The sequence below is a fragment of the Ornithodoros turicata genome, chromosome 5, assembly GCF_037126465.1.
Source record: "Ornithodoros turicata isolate Travis chromosome 5, ASM3712646v1, whole genome shotgun sequence".
Classification (NCBI taxonomy): domain Eukaryota; kingdom Metazoa; phylum Arthropoda; class Arachnida; order Ixodida; family Argasidae; genus Ornithodoros; species Ornithodoros turicata.
This window is the reverse complement of record NC_088205.1, coordinates 73526370-73548081: the sequence shown is the minus strand read 5'-3', so window position 1 is coordinate 73548081 and position 21712 is coordinate 73526370. Positions and strand designations below refer to the sequence as shown.

At 46.3% G+C, this 21712-nt stretch overlaps 1 protein-coding gene across 4 annotated transcripts in view; it reads right to left on the bottom strand.

Annotated features, from left to right (window-relative positions):
• Positions 1-21712, bottom strand: part of LOC135394759 (CAP-Gly domain-containing linker protein 1-like) — a 105073-nt gene that overhangs the window by 59828 nt on the left and 23533 nt on the right. Inside the window, exon 1 of one of the 4 annotated variants that reach the window (XM_064625712.1) lies at positions 13256-13492. The exons of 2 other annotated variants lie outside the window; for them this stretch is intronic. In XM_064625712.1, coding sequence (XP_064481782.1) covers positions 13256-13264 — 9 coding nt within the window. In that variant the 5' untranslated portion in view covers positions 13265-13492. Of the gene's footprint in view, positions 1-373; positions 388-13255; positions 13493-21712 lie in introns of those variants that run through there. One more of the 4 variants, XM_064625713.1, reaches the window with a different exon arrangement.

Below are 21712 nucleotides of genomic sequence, written 5' to 3'. Positions count from 1 at the left end.
CTCTACGCAGAGACCTCTTCCGCTTTGGAAACTTACGTTCCATCATTTTTGCTGCGTTAGATCACGCTAAATTACTTTTCTGTGGCACATAGTAACGTATGTCTCATACAACAATCTTATCCAATACCACAACGCTCGTAACCTAACGACGATGACTTCAACTACTGCAGTCACAAACATACTCACTTCACCGTATACGTACACACGGAAATGTCCTCCACCACCACAAAACCGAACGCATGCGTCAATCAACACCACCTTGCTGTCACTCAAAACATCCACTAGAACAACATTCCTCAACCAGATAGTTGTACACAGTCGCCGCTCTAATAATCCACACGCTGCATACGCTGTGCGTGGATATCCCACCTACCGGCATCAACACAACCTCACCGGTCTTCCAGCAGACACCGTTACAGGAGGAGGAAACACCACCGTCTCCCTACCTGTCTCTTCCTCTCCCCTCTCCTCCCCCTCCTCCCCCGTTCCAATGGCGGAGGGTGGATTGAAAGCTGCGCTAGTCGTCTGCATCCCCCAGATCTCGCTCGGTGACTCTGGATCGGACTTAAAATAAATCTTACGCTTTTCAGGAAGACAAGAAGGGGGAGTGTCAGCGCCGCATGGTGACCCAGATCTCGGTGAATGGAGGACTCCCATCCGCGCTTACTTTTATAGGAAGGTGTGATGAGGGAGCAAACGACAATCGAGAAAGGACGCAGGTGTGTGCGTATAGCTTTGAGAGGAGAAGGGAGGGGAGACGTAGTAACGTGATTTATGCGACATGTGTGAAGTTCAAGGATGAGGGTGAGAACAGGTGCGTCGTGAACGAGTTCGGAACAACTGCAAATGAGCGTGTTGCCCGTTATAGATTTGGAAGCGCGTACTGTAAACATCGATTATGGTGCGGGAATTGGCACACTCTGAGAAGAACAAAAAAAGTGAAAATACATGACAAAATGAAACACTTCGAAAGGTTTTACTGAGAAGCTTCATCAGGTACAGCGCACGTAAGATGACATTTTACGTGTCACACGAATCACATTTTACGTGTGCCGTACCTGATGAAGCGTAGACCCTGCGCGAAAGCTTGTCAGTAGAATCTTTTGAGGTGTTTCATCTTTGTAAGTTCATTTTTTACTCCAAGATTACACCACTGGACTGTGTGCTTTTTATTTTTATTACATTTTCTTCGCCAAGAAGAAAAAAGGAGTAATTTCGGTACTTTTAGGGACTTGATACATTGCCACAACCAAATGCATGGAAGTTTACGCATACTTTGTGAACTATTTACAGTGCTGGGGAGTAAATTCCAGGGTCATGGAACGAAAAATGGGGAGTAATTGCTGTGTAGGAGACTAGAAGCTGTAATTGCTCCCCAGTTTTCTTGGTTGGCCTGGTTGATCATGCTCCCTTTAATGAACGTAATTTTTTTATTCCGTGTTAGCGCCGCGAAGCAACTGTCGCTATGATCGGCGTACAGATATGGACAGATGGAGAGAGGACAGCGGGAAGGAGTGGGGGACAGGGAGGTTAGTATGCGTCCTGGGCCGACTTCAGGGGGAATTGAGGCGACGTTCGTCTGGGAAGTCTTCGGAAAACCCAGGGAAAACCTCAGACAGCACATCCGGTGGTGGGATTCGAACCCACCACCTCCCAGGCTTCAGCACGACCTTGGCTACCACCAACCAGCGGGACGCCGCTCCGCCATGCGCTGGTGTGAATGTCATATGAGACTTTCAAACATCCCCGTGAGGACGTGTGCATTTTTACATAAAAATGTAATCTGTGTTGCCGTGCCTCTCTCTGTCTCTCGCACACATTTTTGTTTGCATCCTTACCTGAGGAATGTGTTTCTACAATGGGTTGCTACAGTTACTCGTTTAAGTCTATTCAATGCCAGAATATTCCTCTGCAGTTGACATCTGCTGGTATATCAACACGGCTTTCCACGTGAAGCTCGTCCGTATACAGCTCCATTTGTTCATCTATTGATAACTTTTGTTCTGCAACAATACCTTTAGTAAAATGGAGCCTCCATTTTACTAAAGGTATTGTACCAGAACACAATTTATCAATAGATCAACAAATGGCGTCGTACGGACGAATTGTTGCTCTATATTCGGTGCTCACCCCCCGATCTCGCCAACATCCGCACTGGCTGCTGTGGAGGGGCTTCGCACAACCCATAATCATTCGATACACTGTCTATATTGATTCTGATCCCAGAGATAAAGGTAATCTTGTTCAAATTATATGGAGGTCTATGCTTCGCATAATAATGATGAGAAGCGCATCACCCTTATAATACAACATAAAACGCAACAACGTCGGGCTACTGTCTATACGGTCGACGTTTTCTAAAACTTTCGTTTTGCTCAAGCAGCACTATTCATCTTCCCAGCTTCAACAACAAGTAGAGTATACAGAATGCGCACGGGGACTCTCTCCCTCTCTCAAGATAGAAGCGGAGGGAAGATCGCGATAAAAAGATAGGCGATAACTACAAATCACTGCTAACACGTGAGAAGGGGAAGTTACCTCAATATATAAAACCCCGACTATTTGAGAGATGGATAACTTGCGGCGGAATATCTCTTCCCGCGTTCACTCTCAGGTTGTTCCATCGGAGAAGCACCACTTGACTGAGAGAGTCCTCCCGCAGTGTAGAACAACCCTTGGGTCCCTGCTCGAAATAGCCGCCTCGAGTGAGGCGAACACGTTTCCGCCCGTCTAAGATGCATTGTGCCAAGGGGAGAGAACGCTCAACCCATCCCTTGTCAAATAAAATCGCTGCAATCAACCAACTTTCGATTAGCCTTGTTGACCTGACACATTACATTTTATTAGTGTTGAGTTGTTTCCTTGGGAGCTCCTTACTTAACTTTCATGTCGTCGTAACAGCCACACTCTAAAAAAAAAAAAAAAAGAAATAGATGAATATTTTGAGGAGTAATTACAGCGCTTCTAGTCAGCTAAATTGCAATTCTACTGTTCAGCGCTGCAAATGCTCACTAAACTTCGCATATATTTCCGTGCAATTGTTCCAGAAAGCGAGTAATGGTTGCGCGAATGCATCTACAGTACCACCCAAAAAAAGACTAACATTCATTACTCCCTTTCGTCTTAGAGTGTATGTTACCGTACCATAATATCTGCTGCCTTAGCTGTAGACAGCGTGCAGCTCTAACCACGCGTGCTCTAACTAATTTTTCTTTTTTACTCCGTGTTAGCGCCGCGAAGCAACTGTGTCTATGAGCGGCGTACAGATGTGGGGTTGTGTGGTGTGGATGTGGAGATGTGTCCCCACTTCATCATCACAATATATATGTTGTTGTTGTTGTTGTTGGAGAGGGGAGACAGCAGGAAGGAGTGGGTGACAGGGGGGCTAGTATGAGTCCTGGGCCGACTTCTGGGGGAACCGTGCCGACGTTCGTCTGGAAAGTCTTCGGAAAACCCAGGGAAAACCTCAGACAGCACAGCCGGTGGTAGGATTCCAACCCACCACCTCCCAGTCTTCAGTACGACCTTGACTACCACCAACGAGCGGGACGCCTTAACCCGCTCGCACATTTCTAGTTGATTGACTGATTGATTGATTTGTAAAAGAAAAAAAAAAAAAAACGGAGATGTTAGTCTCAACATGTCTAGTTAATCTTACAATCTCGGTCATTTCCCATCTGCGAGCAACGGCCACGAGATATTTATCCCCAGTGTCTATACTTATTCCATCTTACGTTCCTTTTACTCTGTTTCCCTACAGCTACTTTCCTTACGATTCGTGTTGAGTTATAGTCTGAGGAAAAACTATTGAACTGCAACTCAAACCAAGTACACGTGTTAAAAACACAGTGCTGACCTACTGAGCTGAAGATCGTGGGATCGTGGGGTTCTATCCCGCCCGAGCACGGTATCAGCGTGGGGGGTGGTAAACATTGCTTCCAGCACCGTAGGTCGGAGATTTCCGGCGCTCGTTAGTGAACCCCAGGTGGTCAAAAATTGTCCGCGGTCCTGCCCTGCTGCATGCGCAGCATATAGCTACAGAAATATTGGCTGCTGACTCGCCTTACGTATAAATCTACCCCCAATGATTATTATGATGTTCTTTCAACTCAATAACGGAGGTCTCATCGACTGAGTCAGGGAATATATCACGGCCATGGAATATAATTAGGGAGTGAATTATTCGGGTTAAATAGCTTTCTCAGATTCGGGGGGTAAAAATCGGGCGCTATTTTTAAATCTGTAATTCGGGGAGAAATCGGGCGATAATTGTGCCTTCGGGTGTTATCGGGTGTTTTTGTTTCTCCTCTTACAAACCCCTTTCCTAAATTCTCTTTGTTGTTTTTTTGCGGGATCGTGACCTTCCAGCGGTAATCCCCGAAGGCCTAGACAGTGTTGACACACATGGGTGTATTGCTGGGAACGTAAGTGACCCATTCTTACATGTGTTACATGTGGCGACCTTTGTTCGTCCTCAGTGGAAACAGTCACTTGAGGATTTCATAGTGACTGGAATTCGGGGAGAAATCGGGTTTAACCCGAATTGGTCGGAGGTCAGTTCAGGGGGGGGGGGGGGGGGGGGACCGGGCGGAATCGGGTTTAACCCGAAAAAGTCACTCCCTAAATATAATGTTCGCCTTCCCCTTGCTGTGGTTTGAACACTTTGATGAGGAGTCTTACCAGCAGCGTTTTAAACGGAACAAACGTCGCCGCGATAGCTCGCCTAATATAACGGTCACACTTCTAAATAAATATGTGGGCATGTCTTGGAGGGTTCACAAAAACACCCATCAGACCTCCGATGTCTTTGTTACAAACCGTGTCACCTAATCAGCGCCACAGCGCGCCCATAATTAGTCAACCGACGACCTTTCCCCCCTTTTCCTTGAGACACAATCGAGACAAACGTTCCTGCACGAAAAATAACAATTTTCACTGCCTGTCCTACTTCGCTTTTTTCTTTCTGTGTCACGTGACAGCAAATATACGCCGCCTATTAACTCTACTCTTTTCCCTTTCCGTCGTCTACCGTTATAGTCGCATGTCTCTTCCTATCACGTGATACAACAGTCTACAGAGAGAGAAAGAGAGAGAGAAAAAGGCGTCCGAAATATCTCGACAAGATTTTTTCTCCTTTTTCTTTTTCTGCCCGTTACGTACGTCGTCTGCTTCGGTGCCAGTCACGTGACCGTCGAGGGTGCACGTACTCTGGGACCCAACAGTGTTGAGTCCGCCGTAGAATAATGACAGGAGACACAGCTCGCCACACACGAGGATACGCATAATGATTTCTGGAGCTGAAACGTGAATGTTCAGGGTGGTTGCAGCGGCCGTATGAGGAACGAATGACAACTGGTGGAGCAGAAAAGAAGGAAGAAAAAAAAAAGGATACCTTCTAAAAGTGTTGCTTCCTTTTGAACTCTCGTGCTTGTTCCGTTCGTCATTGTCATCATTGATGGAGTGGCATCACGGAATTTTGGAAAGGGTAACAGTTTTTTTTTGTGTGTGTGTGTGTGTGCAGACAGCTCATTTGTTTTCGCGGGTTTCCCCACTTGTCTGCATTCCGGCAGCCAAAGTCCACAGGAAGTACTTCTCTCACATGTCCCCTATGCTGAACGACTTCTGAACCAATGTAGAAATTTGGGGTAGTTGGTACATAGCCATGAGTAAAATCTTGCAGCCAAAGAGAGGACGAAGACACAACGGTAGAAACACACAACAGCGGAAATGCAGATGTGTGTTGTGTGAGATGATGTGCAGAACTGCTGTTGTGTGTTTCTACCGTTGTGTCTTGGTCCTCTCTTTGGCTGCAAGATTTTACTCACAGCTTCTGAACGATTGATTGGTTAAAAAAAAAAAAAAAAAGATGGAGATGTTGGTCCCAAACTATTCGGTACTGGCGCTACTCCAGGATGCGTTATTTAGGGCTCATTATATATAAAATAAGATATAAATGAAGGAAAAGGAGGGTCTGAACGAACTCTTAGTATACGCTACTAAGTTGTATAATTTAAAACGAAACAAATAAAAAATATATAGCACCTAGCTTCCATATGCAAAGAGTTTCATGCTCCCAGACTTAAGGATGATAAGAAAAACACTGATACCATGGCATAGAAGCAGGCAAGCTGTGGACGAAATCCACCGAAGATGAAGCCCGGACTTCGGCGAACACGGAGAGACAAAAGACGAACACCGAGCAGCAGTCTTTGTGTTCGCCAAAGCTCAGGCATCATCTTCAACGAATAAAAACACTGAAAGTTCTGAACAATTTTCGTGCATGAATTGCACATTATGCGTATCATGATGTACGTACACGAAATAAACATATCACGATCGAAAACACTGAGAACAATAACGCTCGATTAACATGTACTACGGCGTGAATGGGGATCTCTAAGCTTTACACAAAATTTCTTGTATGGCTAAAATGTTCTGTGCAAACAGCGAAGGCTTCGCTGATTGCAAAGCAGGGGTAGACGTATATAGATTGCACCTGCGCCGTAGGCCGTAGTGGTAAGACATTAGCATAGTGGTCGTCCTAGTGTTCATTAGTACAGTGGTCACTCTCGATAGTGGTAATCGGAACACCGATTTAAGAGGCAGTTATTGCGCCGTACTGCGGCTATTCCATTGCACTGATCAAATCTATGGTTACAGGGTGGCTAGATTGTTATGTCTAGGAGGGGAACAAATTAACTAACATTCACACACGCAAATTAGGCCACACTGTTGCGTCAACGTTGAATTGCAGACTAGCTGTTACCCAGTTCTGTACTCGAGAGTTGTCGGAGTCAAAATAATTAACGCAACCACGTGGTCATTTCGTGCACAGAAGGTTGCAGTTGGCATAGAGCTCCCCGAGCATTTTTTTAAAATATGATTTCCAGTGGCTGCATATAGAGTTCTGTACTGGTTTGCATGTTGTATGAGGCGCAGTAGTTGCCAGACCACCTTCAAGCTAGGTGGCATACCGGTTCACGAATCCAGACGAAGCAAGCTCACTATATTGTTCCATGGCACTCATAACTCAATTTCCCGGATATCTCTTCTCGTAACACACACAAAAGCAGGTATAAACCAGGAATTAAATGGAGAATGCAGACCCGCAGCCCCACTTCGATATCGTTTCGCGCTCTGCTCAAATTAGTAAATTAAATCAATCACTCGATCAATTAAATACCATATATAAAAGAAGAGCCCTCCTCACATTCCGCTAAAAAGAAGAATCCATTCATGAAGCAGCTCACACTTCTTTCTCCGAAAAAACAAACGTACCAAAAATCGGCAGATTTCCGCCATCGCAGCGGCGCCGACGCAAAGTGGTCCGGCAACCGTGATCGTCGTCTGCGCCGTTAAGGGCGCAGCTAAGGGCGGCCGCGAGTCTGACATTGCTGTCACATGTCAACATTGCTGTCTTGTGTGTCTTGTCTGAAACGTGTTGAAACGAAAGCGATTGAAAGCGATTGAAACGTGTGTTTCGAGTAACGGTAACGAGTGTTCCTGTGTGCATCGGAACGGTCCTGACGGGAACAACGTGGAAGCCGCGGGACATCAATATAGCCAGGATGCCAAAGACGAAGAAGATCAAGGATGAGGATATGGTGCAATGTGAAACGTGTAGAAGATGGTGCTATATGGATGAAACCCCCTACTCGGATATAAAAGAAGCCGAAGGGGTAAGTTTCACATGCACTTTATGCGTACAACTCTCAGTGATCCAGAGAACATGGGAAGACACCCTGCAAAAGGAGAGGGAAGCACACGCCACGAAACTTGAAGGTGTACAGTCCCAAATGGAAACCATGAGGGTAAGCGCTCAGCAACAATACCAGTGGGAAATACAAAAGATGCAGGAAAGGATGGACGAGCTACAAGAAAAACTGGAAGAAATGCAGAAGAGGGAGAGGGCACACGTAGCGAATGACAATACCTCACAGCCCAAACGGAACACAGTGGAAAGTGGCCACAAATCAGAGAGGACGGATAACGCCAGTCGTGAAAAAAGCACACGTAAAGAAGACAACTCACTGATCAATGACAACACAGGGAATGCAAGCAGTACAATGAGGGGCAAGGAACAACAGAGAAACGACGAACCAACAACAGAGCACTTAGATGCCGCGGCGCACCATGATACCCCAGACAGGCAGAAGGAAAGGACTGCTATATTCATAGGCGATTCAAACATGCGTCGCATAACAGACACCGTCCAAGAAAAGACACAATATGATGAACACGTGAAGATCCTTGTGAGAAGTGGAGCGAAGATTGAGGAAGTCCTAAAACAAGCAGAAATACAACTGAACAAAATGAGTGGAAATGAATTGCTAATCGTCATACAAGCCGGGACAAATGACATTCTCGAGGGAACCCCGGTGGAGACAATCCTGGACTATCTGGGTTCATGGATCAACTGGGTACAAAAGGAACATCCCCAGGCAACGGTGGAAATCTGCACGTTACCAGGTATCTATTCAAAGGGACCTGAAGCACAATCTGCTGCAGCAGCCTTGAACAGAGGAATGTATGCCCTGCGAAATGAGATGGGCAACTCAATCAGAATCTTCAGGACCGCATGGCGACGACAGGACGTGGCACCTGATGGACTACACTACAACGAGGAGACTGCCATGAGGTTGGGTATCAACCTGGGCAACAAAGCAGCCCTTTTTTTAGACCTTCCCACGATATACATGCCACTGCCGCCACGGCGCCAGAGAGCACAGCAACCAGCAAGACACGCGCAGAGCCGTGGACACGACAACAGGGATCTAGTGGGCGTCTTAGTCAATGCCCTAATGAGCTACAAGGGACCGCCCCGCCGCGGGCGGTGGTAGAATGTACAACTTCCAAGAAACCAACACAGAAGAGGAAGAGAGGACAGCATAGACGCAGAAGGGCAAACAGAAAAATCACCATGGCTTTCCTGAATTTGCAAGGGGGACGAAGGGTTCATAAATGGATGGAAATAGCAGACATCATGGAAACAGGAGCTATTGACATATACGGTGTTGCAGAATCGCACTTAAGGAATGAAGAAACACCCCCCCAACTCGAGGGTATAATCTGGGAAGGAAACAACCGCAAAGATGGCGAACGACAGGGGGGAGGCCTTGGAATCCTAATAAACAAAACAATGAAATGGTACAGAATAAAGGAAGAATGCAAAGAACATATGTGGATCCAAGGCAGGATCGGAAAGCTACCTGTAAGCCTGGCAGTTGTCTACCTCAGGACAGGACGTGACCTCAACACACATGACCACAATGAAAGCGTCCTAAAATGCTTGCACGAAGATATGATGCACCTAAAACAAAATGGTGAGGTGGTAATAATGGGAGATTTCAATGCACACCTAGAAGAGCTGGATGGATTTACAGACAAACAAGGATCAGCAATGCAAGACTTCGTGGAAAAGCACAACCTTGTCGTTGGAAACCTAATGGACAAGTGTACGGGGAAACATACGTGGAGTGACAAAGATAGACGGACATCTATTGACTACTGCCTACTCACAGAGAAAATATCAAAGAAAGTAAATGCAATACACATAGATGAAGAGGGACGATGGAGCATGGGAAGTGACCATAATAGAATGACTATAAGTTTTCGGGGTAAAACCCCTGAGAAGATTTTGAGACTGGACAAGAGACTGCCACGGCTGGAAGAGGAGGAGGAAATAGCAAAGCAGCTGGAAGAGTTAGACTCTACCCCTTCAACGTATGAAGACTGGACAACCCTTATCACCACCAAACTTGAAGAAAAAATGAAAATACAAGCACCTGGCAATAAGAGGCCAAAAAGGTGGTGGGACGGGGAGGTCAAGAACAGCATACAGGAGAGGAAGCATGCGTTAGCCAAACATAGGAGAGCAGTGGCAAAGCAGGAGCCACAAGAGTCAATAAAGAACCTATGGGAGGAATATAGACAATGCAAACAGCGAACCGCCAGTATGATACAGAAAAAGATCAAACAAGTAGACACAAAATTTATCCAATCCCTAAAGTCGGCGGGAAGGAAAGCCCCAACTAAATTTTGGCGATATGTGAAATCACTAACTGGCAAACCAGAACAACGACCCCCTCAGCTGACATCATGCCCAATGACAGGAATCAGGAAACTTCAAGAATGGTTGAGCCAGCAAATGACGGAGCCAGGAGGCGGGGCATCAAAAGATAATGCAGGCCACGGAATAACCTGCACAAACGACACACCTGTAGAAGACATCACACGAGAGGAGCTACAAAGAGCACTGCACAGGTTAGACGCTTCCAGCAGCCCAGGCCCTGATAACATATCTCCAAGAATTCTTAAAGGACTGGGCCCGAAGGCAAGAGAGTGGCTGAGAGGGACACTAAATCAAGCGATTAGAACAAAACAACTACCAAAATCATGGCTGGAAGCCCAGATTACAATGATATACAAAGGGAATGGACCACAAGAGGACTTCAACAATTACCGACCCATAACTGTGACATCAGCAACGTACAGACTACTGGCGAGGATCATAGCAGAAAGATTAGAGCAACAGGTGGAACACCTACAAGTGTTTGGAGAAATGCAAAACGGCTTCAGGAAGGAAAGACGACTAGAGGACAATCTCTATGTCTTATGCCAGATCCTGGACATAAAAAGGAAGCAGAAGAAACCAATATACCTGGGGTTCCTTGATATCAAAAAAGCCTACGATTCGGTGTGCCAGGAAGAACTCTGGAAAGTATTACAGGAATACAACATTGAGGAAAACACAATCGGGATTATCAGAGCCATGTACACCGGTGCAGTAGTAAGGGCAAAATGGAAAGGTAGAACCACGGAGCCCGTACTAGTCACCAGAGGAGTAAAGCAAGGATGCCCACTGTCTCCCATGCTCTTTAACATGTATATAGCAAAACTGGAAGAAATACTCATCAAGTCACAATTAGGCATACAACTGGAATACTGGGAGCAAGGCACACAACACAAGATAACGATCCCAGGCCTACTATATGCCGATGACCTTTTGATACTGGCGGAGGACGTGGGAGTTTTACAGGGCATGCTGAACCTATGCGGGGAATTTGCTACAAAAAGAGGACTGTCCTTCAACACTAAAAAATCGGCAATTCTGAGCTTCAATAACCTGGAACCACCTCCGACTTTCACCATCCAAGGAAACGCAATACCCCATCTCGACTCCTACAAATACCTGGGTATAATAATTGAGAGCACTCAACCAGGACTTCAAGAGCAAGAACGGAAACTGAGGGCAAAAGCACAGAAGGCGCTGGGTTACTTAAATAGAGTAGCACAGTGGAGCTTTAGCTATTTGACTGTGGTTAGAGAGCTATGGAAGTCAGTGGTAATACCTGGAATCACATATGGTAATGGTGTAATCTGCCTGGGAAGCGCAACCAGAGAGTTTCTCGAGAGAAAGCAAAGACAAGTGGGAAGAATGGCCCTCAGGGGAGGTCGATCTACTCCGAATGAAGCCGTCATGGGAGACCTAGGAATCTCGTCCTTCGAAGCAAGAGAGGCCCTGAGCAAGATAACATATGAAAGGAGACTAATAGATATGGAAGACTACAGGTGGCCGAAGATAATATATAAAACCATCCACCTCATGGGAGTAACAACGAATTGGAAATCACGAACAAAAAAACTCTCAGACAAATACGGAATACCGACAATGCTCATCAACGGAAATTCGGCTAATCCCTCACACGCGGAAATACGAAAACGAATCACGGAAAAGAAAACTGAGGAGTGGCAAAGAAAAATGGAGAAGAAACCATCATTGGAACTATACCGAACTGCAAAATCATCCATAAGAAACGAGGCACATCTCTATGACAACACACTGGAGAGCGGGCTATTATTCGACGCGAGATCGGGCATGCTCCGAACCAGGGTACTGAGGAGTAAGTACGAAGACATAGAGGAACGATGTCAGCTCTGCAAGGATAAAGCACCGGAAAATATTAGGCATGTAATTCTCGAATGTGAGGGGTTGGGAACTCGACGATTGTGCTCGCTCGAAAATGCACTGGGTTTCACCGCAGACGACGGCGACGAACCGGAAACGGAAGTCAGGGAAACGAAAAGAAGACTAAGAAGTTGGTTTCAAAAGACACGACGATCTACCGGACAAGAGACTGTGACAACAGAGGCAGACTGAGTGGAAGAAACAGTGTATTCTTTGTAGTCTTGTGAACTTTTTATTTCTTACTGCATGTCCGCTCCGCCGGAGCTGGACCCTCGTTACAAAGAGGCCCGCCAGGGGTGCCAAACCATCCATCCATCCATCCATCCGTTCCCAGACAAACTGATGATTCAGAGAAAAATCCCCCTCCCCCGCTTCGATCCCTCAGATGCGGCTGGAGGAGGCGCAGTCAGCATCCCTCTCATTACATCAGAATCCTCTACGCGATACCACTGTTTACGACCGTTGCCATGACGACATGTAGATGCACTGCGCAGTGCAACGCTCGCACATGCGGCATCATTAAATCCACTCGTGTGTGGAGTACACAGCACATTTCGCGAACCGTAACCTCTAGTTTTGTCGAGTGGACATTGATCTTGTAGTGGCGTGTAACAAACAATTTTGCTGAAGGGATTTTTTTCCTTCTTTCTCCGTCCTTATCTGGTCGTTCGAGACAAGTGCAAAGATTGTATTGAGAAGAACGGTGGACGTAAAGATAAGGAGAAGACTATGAAGACAGGATTGCGAAAGGGTCAAACCAGCTGGTGAAAACAAAAAGCGGGGATGTAACTGGTTTTCTCATATATGTGACCATATTGTAGGTTATGGAGGGCAGCGTATCTCTAGCTTAAGACGCAATGTACACGTTGCACTCGCACAATAAGAGATATAAGGATCGCGCTCTCTAGGCTAAACGTGAATATCACTCAACTATTTTTGCACTCGATTAAAGGTAGCAACTTATGGAACAGCGAGTTTGTGTCGTGGTCGGAAATTAAAAAGAAAAAAAGAAAACACAAAGAAGAGAAGCAAAAGCAAGACCAGTAACGTCAGCACTGCCGTGTTTTACTGCCGCATCTCGTAAAGTAGGCTTCGCCGCAACACACCCCGTTATTCGCGCACCGGTTGTACAGTGATTTCTCCCAACGTAAGCAGCTGACAGGTCGCAGACAAGCAAAATCCATCACAGCACATCACTCTCAATCAGAGTTCCGCGGGGACCTCCCGCTAAAATCCGCTCTTTTCCCCAAACTCTACAACCACCTTGCACAATATTTTCCGCCTTACCTCAGCCATGACGTCTGCAGTGGGTTACGGATTAAAAGGCCGAGGGAGAAATCCGTCTTCACGTTTCCAGCGACATCAGTATCATACTCGACGATGATTCTGCAGTTATCCGGTGTGTGAAAATGACTTGCATAGCGACGGCGTCCTATCACGACACAAAAAGTGCGACAAGAAGAGCGAAGTTGTTGCAGACGATTGCGCCGTGCGTCAAGATGGCGGAGGGCTGCTCGGCGGCGCGCGGGGCATGCCGGGATCTCTCTTTCTCCCTCTCCTGTCCTTCTTTCTTGATAGGTGGGAGAGGGAACGGATTGGAGAAGGCAGAAAAGCGCTCAGCGAAGCTATGGTGGGCCCACCATAGCGAAGCATTGTGCCAAAGCGATTTGGATCAGCGATGGAGAAAGATGCTTTCATGGTGGTGTTGTGGTTGCAGCAGAGGGGGGTCGGAGGAAATGTTGAATGGGTATTTTAGCAGTTTTCCTTTTCTAAACTTCCGTCTTTGTTTGCGTGTCTGTTTCGCGGCAAAGCGTTGCTGGTGTTTGATTTCGTGCTCACTTAGCGCGAGTTCACATCGGTTTACATGAGCGCACACATGGTCCGGTGGAAAGTAGATATGGTTGATCCTAGCAATGTAAAAATGCCACTTGACGCTTTTACTCCGGGGGTCAAAACGTGTTGTTCTGGGGTACTGTCAACATTATGAGTAAAATAATAATGGTAATGGTAGTGTGTATTACAGTAAAATAAAATGAGTAAGTCAAGGGTACATCTATGTAGTTTATCCAGAATTGCAAACATGAGTGTGTGTAGCAAAAAAATTAGGGTCATCATTATAGCTATATCGTAAAGAAAAAAAATTAGGGGGTGTCAATAAAAAATTTTGGTGGGGTTGTGTGTGTGTGTGTGTGTGGGGGGGGGTTGTCTGGATAAATAACTGGTACATCTCCACGAGCGCAACAACAAGTGTGATGGCAAATACTCTACTCATTTCTTCGTCGTTGTTCCTCGGCGTGTATATTCAGTGCTTCTAAAATTAAGAGAGAGAGAGAGAGTGAGAGAGAAATACATGATGACGATGATATTAAACACGAAATGTAGATATGAACAAATGATAACAGACCTAGAACTAAGAAATAAAATTTGTTATCTTTGCAAACAGCAATGAACGCGCTGCCGCAATTAATTGTGTATAACGAATAGAACAATGTTAATGTATTGCAGTTATGTCGCACTGCATTCGGTACTCTCAACCTGTAACGTACACCGTGACAAATGTACATGCTCGGTTCATTGTTGATTAATACATTAATTAATACATAGATTAATCTTCAGAAAAGTTTAGCTGCAAAAATCCGTCTTGTCTAGTTCATACTTGGCAACAGTATACCTTATGCAATGGCGAACAGAAAATTGAATGCCATTTCCAGTGAATGTCATTCGTTCGGTGCCGCACAGAAATATACAGTGTGTTTCACCTGCCGTGATAAAAAAAAACGTATTCGAAAATCAACTTGTCTGAACATTATGGGGTCAACGCAATTTATCTCGAGGGAGATTTTGCCATTATTTCTGAGCGCTTTTGACAAATTTTAATTCACAAAAAAATTAAATTTTCCCAATCCGCCAAGTCAACCTCACGCTCTTCCTTTTTGTTTTTGTTTACAGGAACAGAAAGCCCAAGTCGGATTTACTCCATGGCATCACAAAATCCATTCCCTACTAGTAGTTTCGTAATAGTAGCAGGGGAAAAAAAAGCGAAAACCGTTGTTTCGAGATGCGCAAATTGGCGGCCGAGCCCGGGTTTTGAGCAGAAGAAACCGCAGTGTGTGCTTTCACTCTCCCTCTTTTTCTCAAGACGGCCACCAATACGGAGCGGGCTCTCATTGGTCTCTCCGAACGATTTGTCCAATCGTCGCGGGAGATCGATTGAGGTAACCAATCAGAGGCCTATCCACATTTTGGCTTCTTTCGCTCATAAATGACGAACGTACTTCCGATAACCCCAAAAGAGGAACGTACGTGAGCGCAAGATATAGCTACAATGTTGGTATTAATTACATTAATTAATTTAACGCTATACCAAAAACCGTAACCGATCGTAAGGGCGTAAGGTGTACGTAAAAAACAACAACAACAAAACAAATAAAAACAGAAACTAGCAGCTATCTCGTCGGTTCCCGGACCACGTGGCACGCTGCTAATCACAAAGATTAAGACCGCTGTGATGGAAGAGGTCTTCCACACACGAGAGTTGATGCCAACCTCCGCGCATCAGCGAGCAAGTAAAACACATCCAGTTGACAGCCGGGCACTCGAAAATGGGACACGGGTCCAAGTTACTATTCCAGAAAATTGCCTGGCCATACCTGGTAGTATATAGTGCTCAGATATGCTCCGCCGTACGCGGTAATTTATATGCTGCGATGCCCGTATATTTGGGGCCCTCACGAATAGCACAGTCTCGTCGTATAGCGCACGTCGTGAGTAAAAGAAAACGTCGACCTTCATCTTGGTTCACTTCCCTGTCAGGACACCTCGTCCATCTTCTTTTTTTTTTTTTTTTTCGTTCATTCGTTTGTTTGTTTGTGTTGTTCGTGGTATGCACGTCAACTTTCCGTTATGTAACGTAATTGCAGTAGAACCCGTTCCAAGTATATGACATATGCAGCATGTGTTGTGTTACACTATACAAGCTCGCTGTCTGGCGTATACATCGTGTGTGATCTACATCGCTTTTCTTTTTTTTCTTCTTTTTTTTTTTTTTTTTTGCTAAGACGAGGCATCGCAGTCGCCTCCAAATGAATTGTAAAGGCATATCTAATAAAGCAAGCAAGGGTGTCCTTGTTACGTATGCTCGAAAAATTGCGAAAGCGCCATCAGTACAGATGACACAACGCACGTTTGCATCGAAGAATTTTCTGAAGAATTACTCGGTTCAAGTGTACTTTCAATTTATTTGTTCTACTTTCTATCTCCGGCGTCTACTCTGTCCATAATACTCATTACATGCGCCTTTTTAGTGGCTGTGCATTAAAAAAGAAGAAGGACCTTGCCAAATAGCTATGAATGTACTCCTATGTTCTCTATCACGCGTTGTCCCCATGGTTGTTTACTTTGGGTCCTCCTCCTGTAAAATTTGGTGTTCATTCGTAACAAATGCATGGCAAAACATTTAATCAACTTGAACTTTGAGACCCAGTTGACCAACACGTTATGAGGTGCATGGGGTAGCCAGTCCGATTTAACCATGACTCACCTCCCCCCACCTTTTTTTTCCCCTTCTATCTATCACCATCACCAGGTTCATCATCGCAGTGCAGGTTGCCAGAAACTCACAAGGGGTGAGATGGATGAATCTATGCATGACACGCGTTCAGCTCTTGAGGCACGACAGCCTCTCACGTCGAATTGTGTACGACTACAGGGAGCAGGGTGTGTTCACAGCCTCTCTGCAGGGCGATAACCAGTTAACGTTATAGATACAATAAATAGATAACCCAGGCACACGCGCCGGCTCCAAGCAAAATGACTTTTCCTGTGTCACAGTCTTCAGGAGGAGAATGATCACCTCACTAACTTGCCCCTCGCCCTCTCGCGGACAGCGCCGAACCCAGGCAGTGAATGGTTTCTTCCCTTGTCGTTGAGACTGTCGTGAAGTTACCGTGGCATTTACGCTATACTGCAGTTTATTTTGTAACCTTTCCTTATTGTTTGTGAAAGAGCGCAACATATGTTTACCGCCGCGAAGCAACTGTGGCTATGAGCGGCGTACAGATGTGGACAGATGGAGAGAGTACACCAGGAAGGAGTGGGGGGGGGGGGGGTTTGGTATGCGTCCTGGGCCGACATCAAGGGGAACTGTGCCGACATTCGTATGGAAAGTCTTCGGAAAACCCGGGGAAAACCTCAGACAGCACAGCCGGGATTCGAACCCACCACTTCCCAGTCTTCAGCATCACCTTGGCCACCACTAACGAGCGGGACGCCTGAACCCGCTTGGCCATGCCGCTGGGTAGAGTGCAACATGTAGGGTATGCTTCTTGGTGCAGGAAGTATTTCAAATAAAGTGACACTAAGGGTGCAGTTTTCTTGAATCATTGACACGCAAGTATCTGACACCTGCTCTCTGTGTGCACGTTGAAAAAATAATAATAATAATGATAACATACTTTATGGATGAGCTCCATTATCAAATTCGTAGTGGAGCAGCCATGGCACAATTTACCGTCACTAAATCATTATTGTCTGCAAGACGCGGCTTGCCCTGATCAAGCTTTGTGTAACAATTTTCCAACAGCACAAACGTATATTTTCTTAATTAGGAATATTAATGCTAAATTTTTCCAAAATGAAGCAGAGCAACAGTAACGATATGTAGGCTAACGAACGTATTTTTATTAGTACATGAGTATCGCATGAAATTACCTTAATAAAATGGCAAAGTTGAATTAAATATCCGCGGTATCCACGCCGTGAGTGTCGCACACAAACACCATTTGAGCGTGTAATTATAATTAGTGAATGGCATATGCCTTGGTAAGTTATCGCCAGTTTTTAAACACCACTATTAGACTTTTCAATATTGCTTCCCCTCAAAGTATTCCAAGCATGTGCTTTGAAAAATGCGTAAATTATGTACAACTAGCCGTGCGCGATGTGTTACTTTGCTTGACATTGATAACGCCAAGAAAACAGGAGGTCGGTAACAAATGACGACGACAGTACCTGCATCTTTGCAGCCTGTCACTTGGATAGCGAGACATAAAGCACCTGCAAAAACTTAGTAATTGCCATGTGCGCTAATTCTCGAAATCGTTACTATTCAGCGGCTGTGCTTATAGGTTACTAACATTCCAGTCGGTCCGTTCTTGAGAAATGAACTCCCATAATCAAGAAATTAACGAAGGATTCGTGCACATACTCGCCTTTATGTGGACTTTGCAGCACATTGTTACATTTTAACTGCCCTATAATAATCGTGAAAGTCTCTCCCATCCCGCTCGGTGTTCCAACGTCTACTAGGCAACCTTCTCCATTGCTTTCCCCCCGATAATGTCGTCTTCGGGCGACCTAAGACACCTCCTTTCGACACTCACCGGCCCCAAGATGCGGGCTCAGCGGCAACACGACATAGCTCACTCCCTTCTCTCGGATGTAGACACCACGCTTTCTCTCGTACTACCTCCGCGACTACCGCGCCCCATTTACTGCACTCTTCCACCGCATGATGAGGCTCAACGATGTCTTTACACCTGCCTTTCAACACCGTCTCAGCTCCACCTCGTCTTCCCTCTGCCCCACTTGTGGAGTACACGGTGACCTCTGCCATGTCATCCTGGCTTGTGGGCAATATCACCACGAGCGTGCACTGATGGAAGTTTCTATGCAACGTATTGACAAGCGGCCGTTCGACCTCGCGATGACCCTCGGACCGTGGTCGAACGCTGCCAACCAGATGCAAGGCCTTCGTCTTCTTGCAGAGTACTTGCGCTCCACCGGTCTGGTGACGGCTCTCTGAAAGTGCTCCCCCCATCATCATCCCCTCATCCGTTCCCAATGTGCAATAGGGCAGCTGCGGTGAATCACCTCATCATCATCCAATGTATATGTGTATGTGTGTTCTCCATTGCTTCACTCACTTACGCAAAGGTAGTATATGCCGGGGATCTCAAATAAAAGGTGTCGCTGAGCAAAGTGCAGCGCTGGACTGCCGTCGTCCGTCATTCGATCTTGTGCATCTGGAAGCGGTGGGATACGAAGTTGAGTCCACGTAGGAGTCCGATAGGCCAAGACTTGTTAATGCTCACGCTAGTGGTCGTTCGCATGCACTGCCGCAGTGAGAAACGACCACTAGGCGTGAGCATTAGCGAGTTGGCTTGTCGAACTCCTGCGTGGACGCATCTTCGTATCCCACCGCTTCGAATAAGCAGAGGAAAGTCGACACCGGGAGGTGACCCGGGTTAGAATCCGGGCGCCGGCTGTGCTGTCTGGGTGCTTTCCTCAAATGTCGGCACAGTTCCCTGTGAAGTCTGCCCAGGACGCACGATCCCCACAGCGATATCCGTGACGTTGCCCGCCAGAGCCTGGCCGACTACGACAAGCAGTTTCATCATCATCACCACCACCTCCACCACCACGACCTGCCGCAATGAGAGGTAGGTCGCGTGCATGCTGCACACCGTCAGAAATAAATGATGACAAAATCTATACGCCATATGTGCACTTCTGTGTCAGTTCGTTTTCATCCGAGAACTGGATAACGGTTACGGCGACAGTCGGGCAAGTTAACGCTTGTCCCATCCTACAGTTGGCGATACAAGTCTCGAGTTTGAACGCGCGGCCGATAACAAAGTCGTCGGGGCAGTACCGCTTGCGGTGCTGTTCCGGGAAGATCTTCTCCTGATCTTTCTCGAGTTCCGACAGACGTGTTGGAGACAGATTTATTTTTGAAGCGTGATGTGGGCAAGCTTACGCTTGTCGCATCCTACAGTTGGTAATAACAGTTTCGAGTTCCGCGAACTTGAGATGCTACAGGAAGCCGGGCCCTGTGGCCGGAACTGTGCCGACATTCGTCTTGAAAGTCATCGGAAAACCCGGGGAAAACCTCAGACAGCACAGCCTGGATTCGAACCCACCACCTCCCAGTCTTCAGCATCACCTTGGCTACTACTAGCGACTTAACTACCACTGGGTAGAGTGCAACATGTAGGGTATGCTTCTTGGTGCAGGAAGTATTTCAAATAAAGAGACACTAAGGGTGCAGTTTTCTTGAATCATTGACACGCAAGTATCTGACTACCTGCTCTCTGTGTGCACGTTGAAAAATAAAAAATAAAAATAATGATAACATACTTTATGGATGAGCTCCATTATCAAATTCGTAGTGGAGCAGCCATTGCACAATTTACCGTCGCTAAACCATTATTGTCTATAAGACGCAGCTTGCCCAGATCAAGCTTTGTGTAACAAATTTCCAACAGCACAAACGTATATTTTCTTAATTAGGAATATTGATGCTAAATTTTTCCAAAATGAAGCAGAACAACAGTAACGATTTGTAGGCTAACGAACGTATTTTTATTAGTACATGAGTATCGCATGAAATTACCTTAATAAAATGGCAAAGTTGAATTAAATATCCGCGGTATCCACGCCGTGAGTGTCGCACACAAACACCATTTGAGCGTGTAATTATAATTAGTGAATGGCATATGCCTTGGTAAGTTATCGCCAGTTTTTAAACACCACTATTAGACTTTTCAATATTGCTTCCCTTCAAAGTATTCCAAGCATGTGCTTTGAAAAATGCGTAAATAATGTATACAACTAGCCGTGCGCGATGTGTTACTTTGCTTGACATTGATAACGCAAAGAAAACGGGAGGTTGGTTACAAATGACGACGACAGTACCTGCATCTTTGCAGCCTGTCGCTTGCATAGCGAGACATAAAGCACCTGCAAAGACTTAGTAATTGCCATGTGCGCTAATTCTCGAAACCGTTACTGTTCAGCAGCTGTGCTTATACGTTACTAACATTCCAGTCGGTCTGTTCTTGAGAAATGAACTCCCATAATCAAGAAATTAACGAAGGATTCGTGCACATACCCGCCTTTATGTGGACTTTGCAGCATATTGTTACATTTTAACTGCCCCATAATAATCGTGAGAGTCTCTCCCATCCCGCTCGGTGTTCCAATGTCTACTAGCCACCCTTCTCCATTGCTTTCCCACCGATAATGATGTCTTCGGGCGACCGAAGACCTCTCCTTTCGACATTCACCGGCCCCAAGATGCGGGCTCAGTGGCAACACGACATGACTCACTCCCTTCTCTCGGATGTAGACCCCTCGCTCGTACTACCTCCGCGACCACCGCGCCCCTTTACTGCACTCTTCCACCGCATGATAAGGCTCAACGATGCCTTTACACCTGCCTTTCAACACCGTCTCAGCTCCACCTCGTCTTCCCTCTGCCCCACTTGTGGAGTGCACGGTGACCTCTGCCACGTCATCCTGGCTTGTGGGCAATATCACCACGAGCGTGCACTGATGGAAGTTTCTATGCAACGTATTGACAAGCGGCCGTTCGATCTCGCGATGATCCTCGGACCGTGGTCGAACGCTGCCCACCAGATGCAAGGCCTTCGTCTTCTTGCAGAGTACTTGCGCTCCACCGGTCTGGTGACGGCTCTCTGAAAGTGCTCCCCCCATCATCATCCCCTCATCCGTTCCCAATGTGCAATAGGGCAGTGTACCGCCTCGGCTGCGGTGAATCACCTCATCATCATCCAATGTATGTGTATGTGTGTTCTCCATTGCTTCACTCACTTACGCAAAGGTAGTATATGCCGGGGATCTCAAATAAAAGGTGTCGCTGAGCAAAGTGCAGCGCTGGACTGCCGTCGTCCGTCATTCGATCTTGTGCATCTGGAAGCGGTGGGATACGAAGTTGAGTCCACG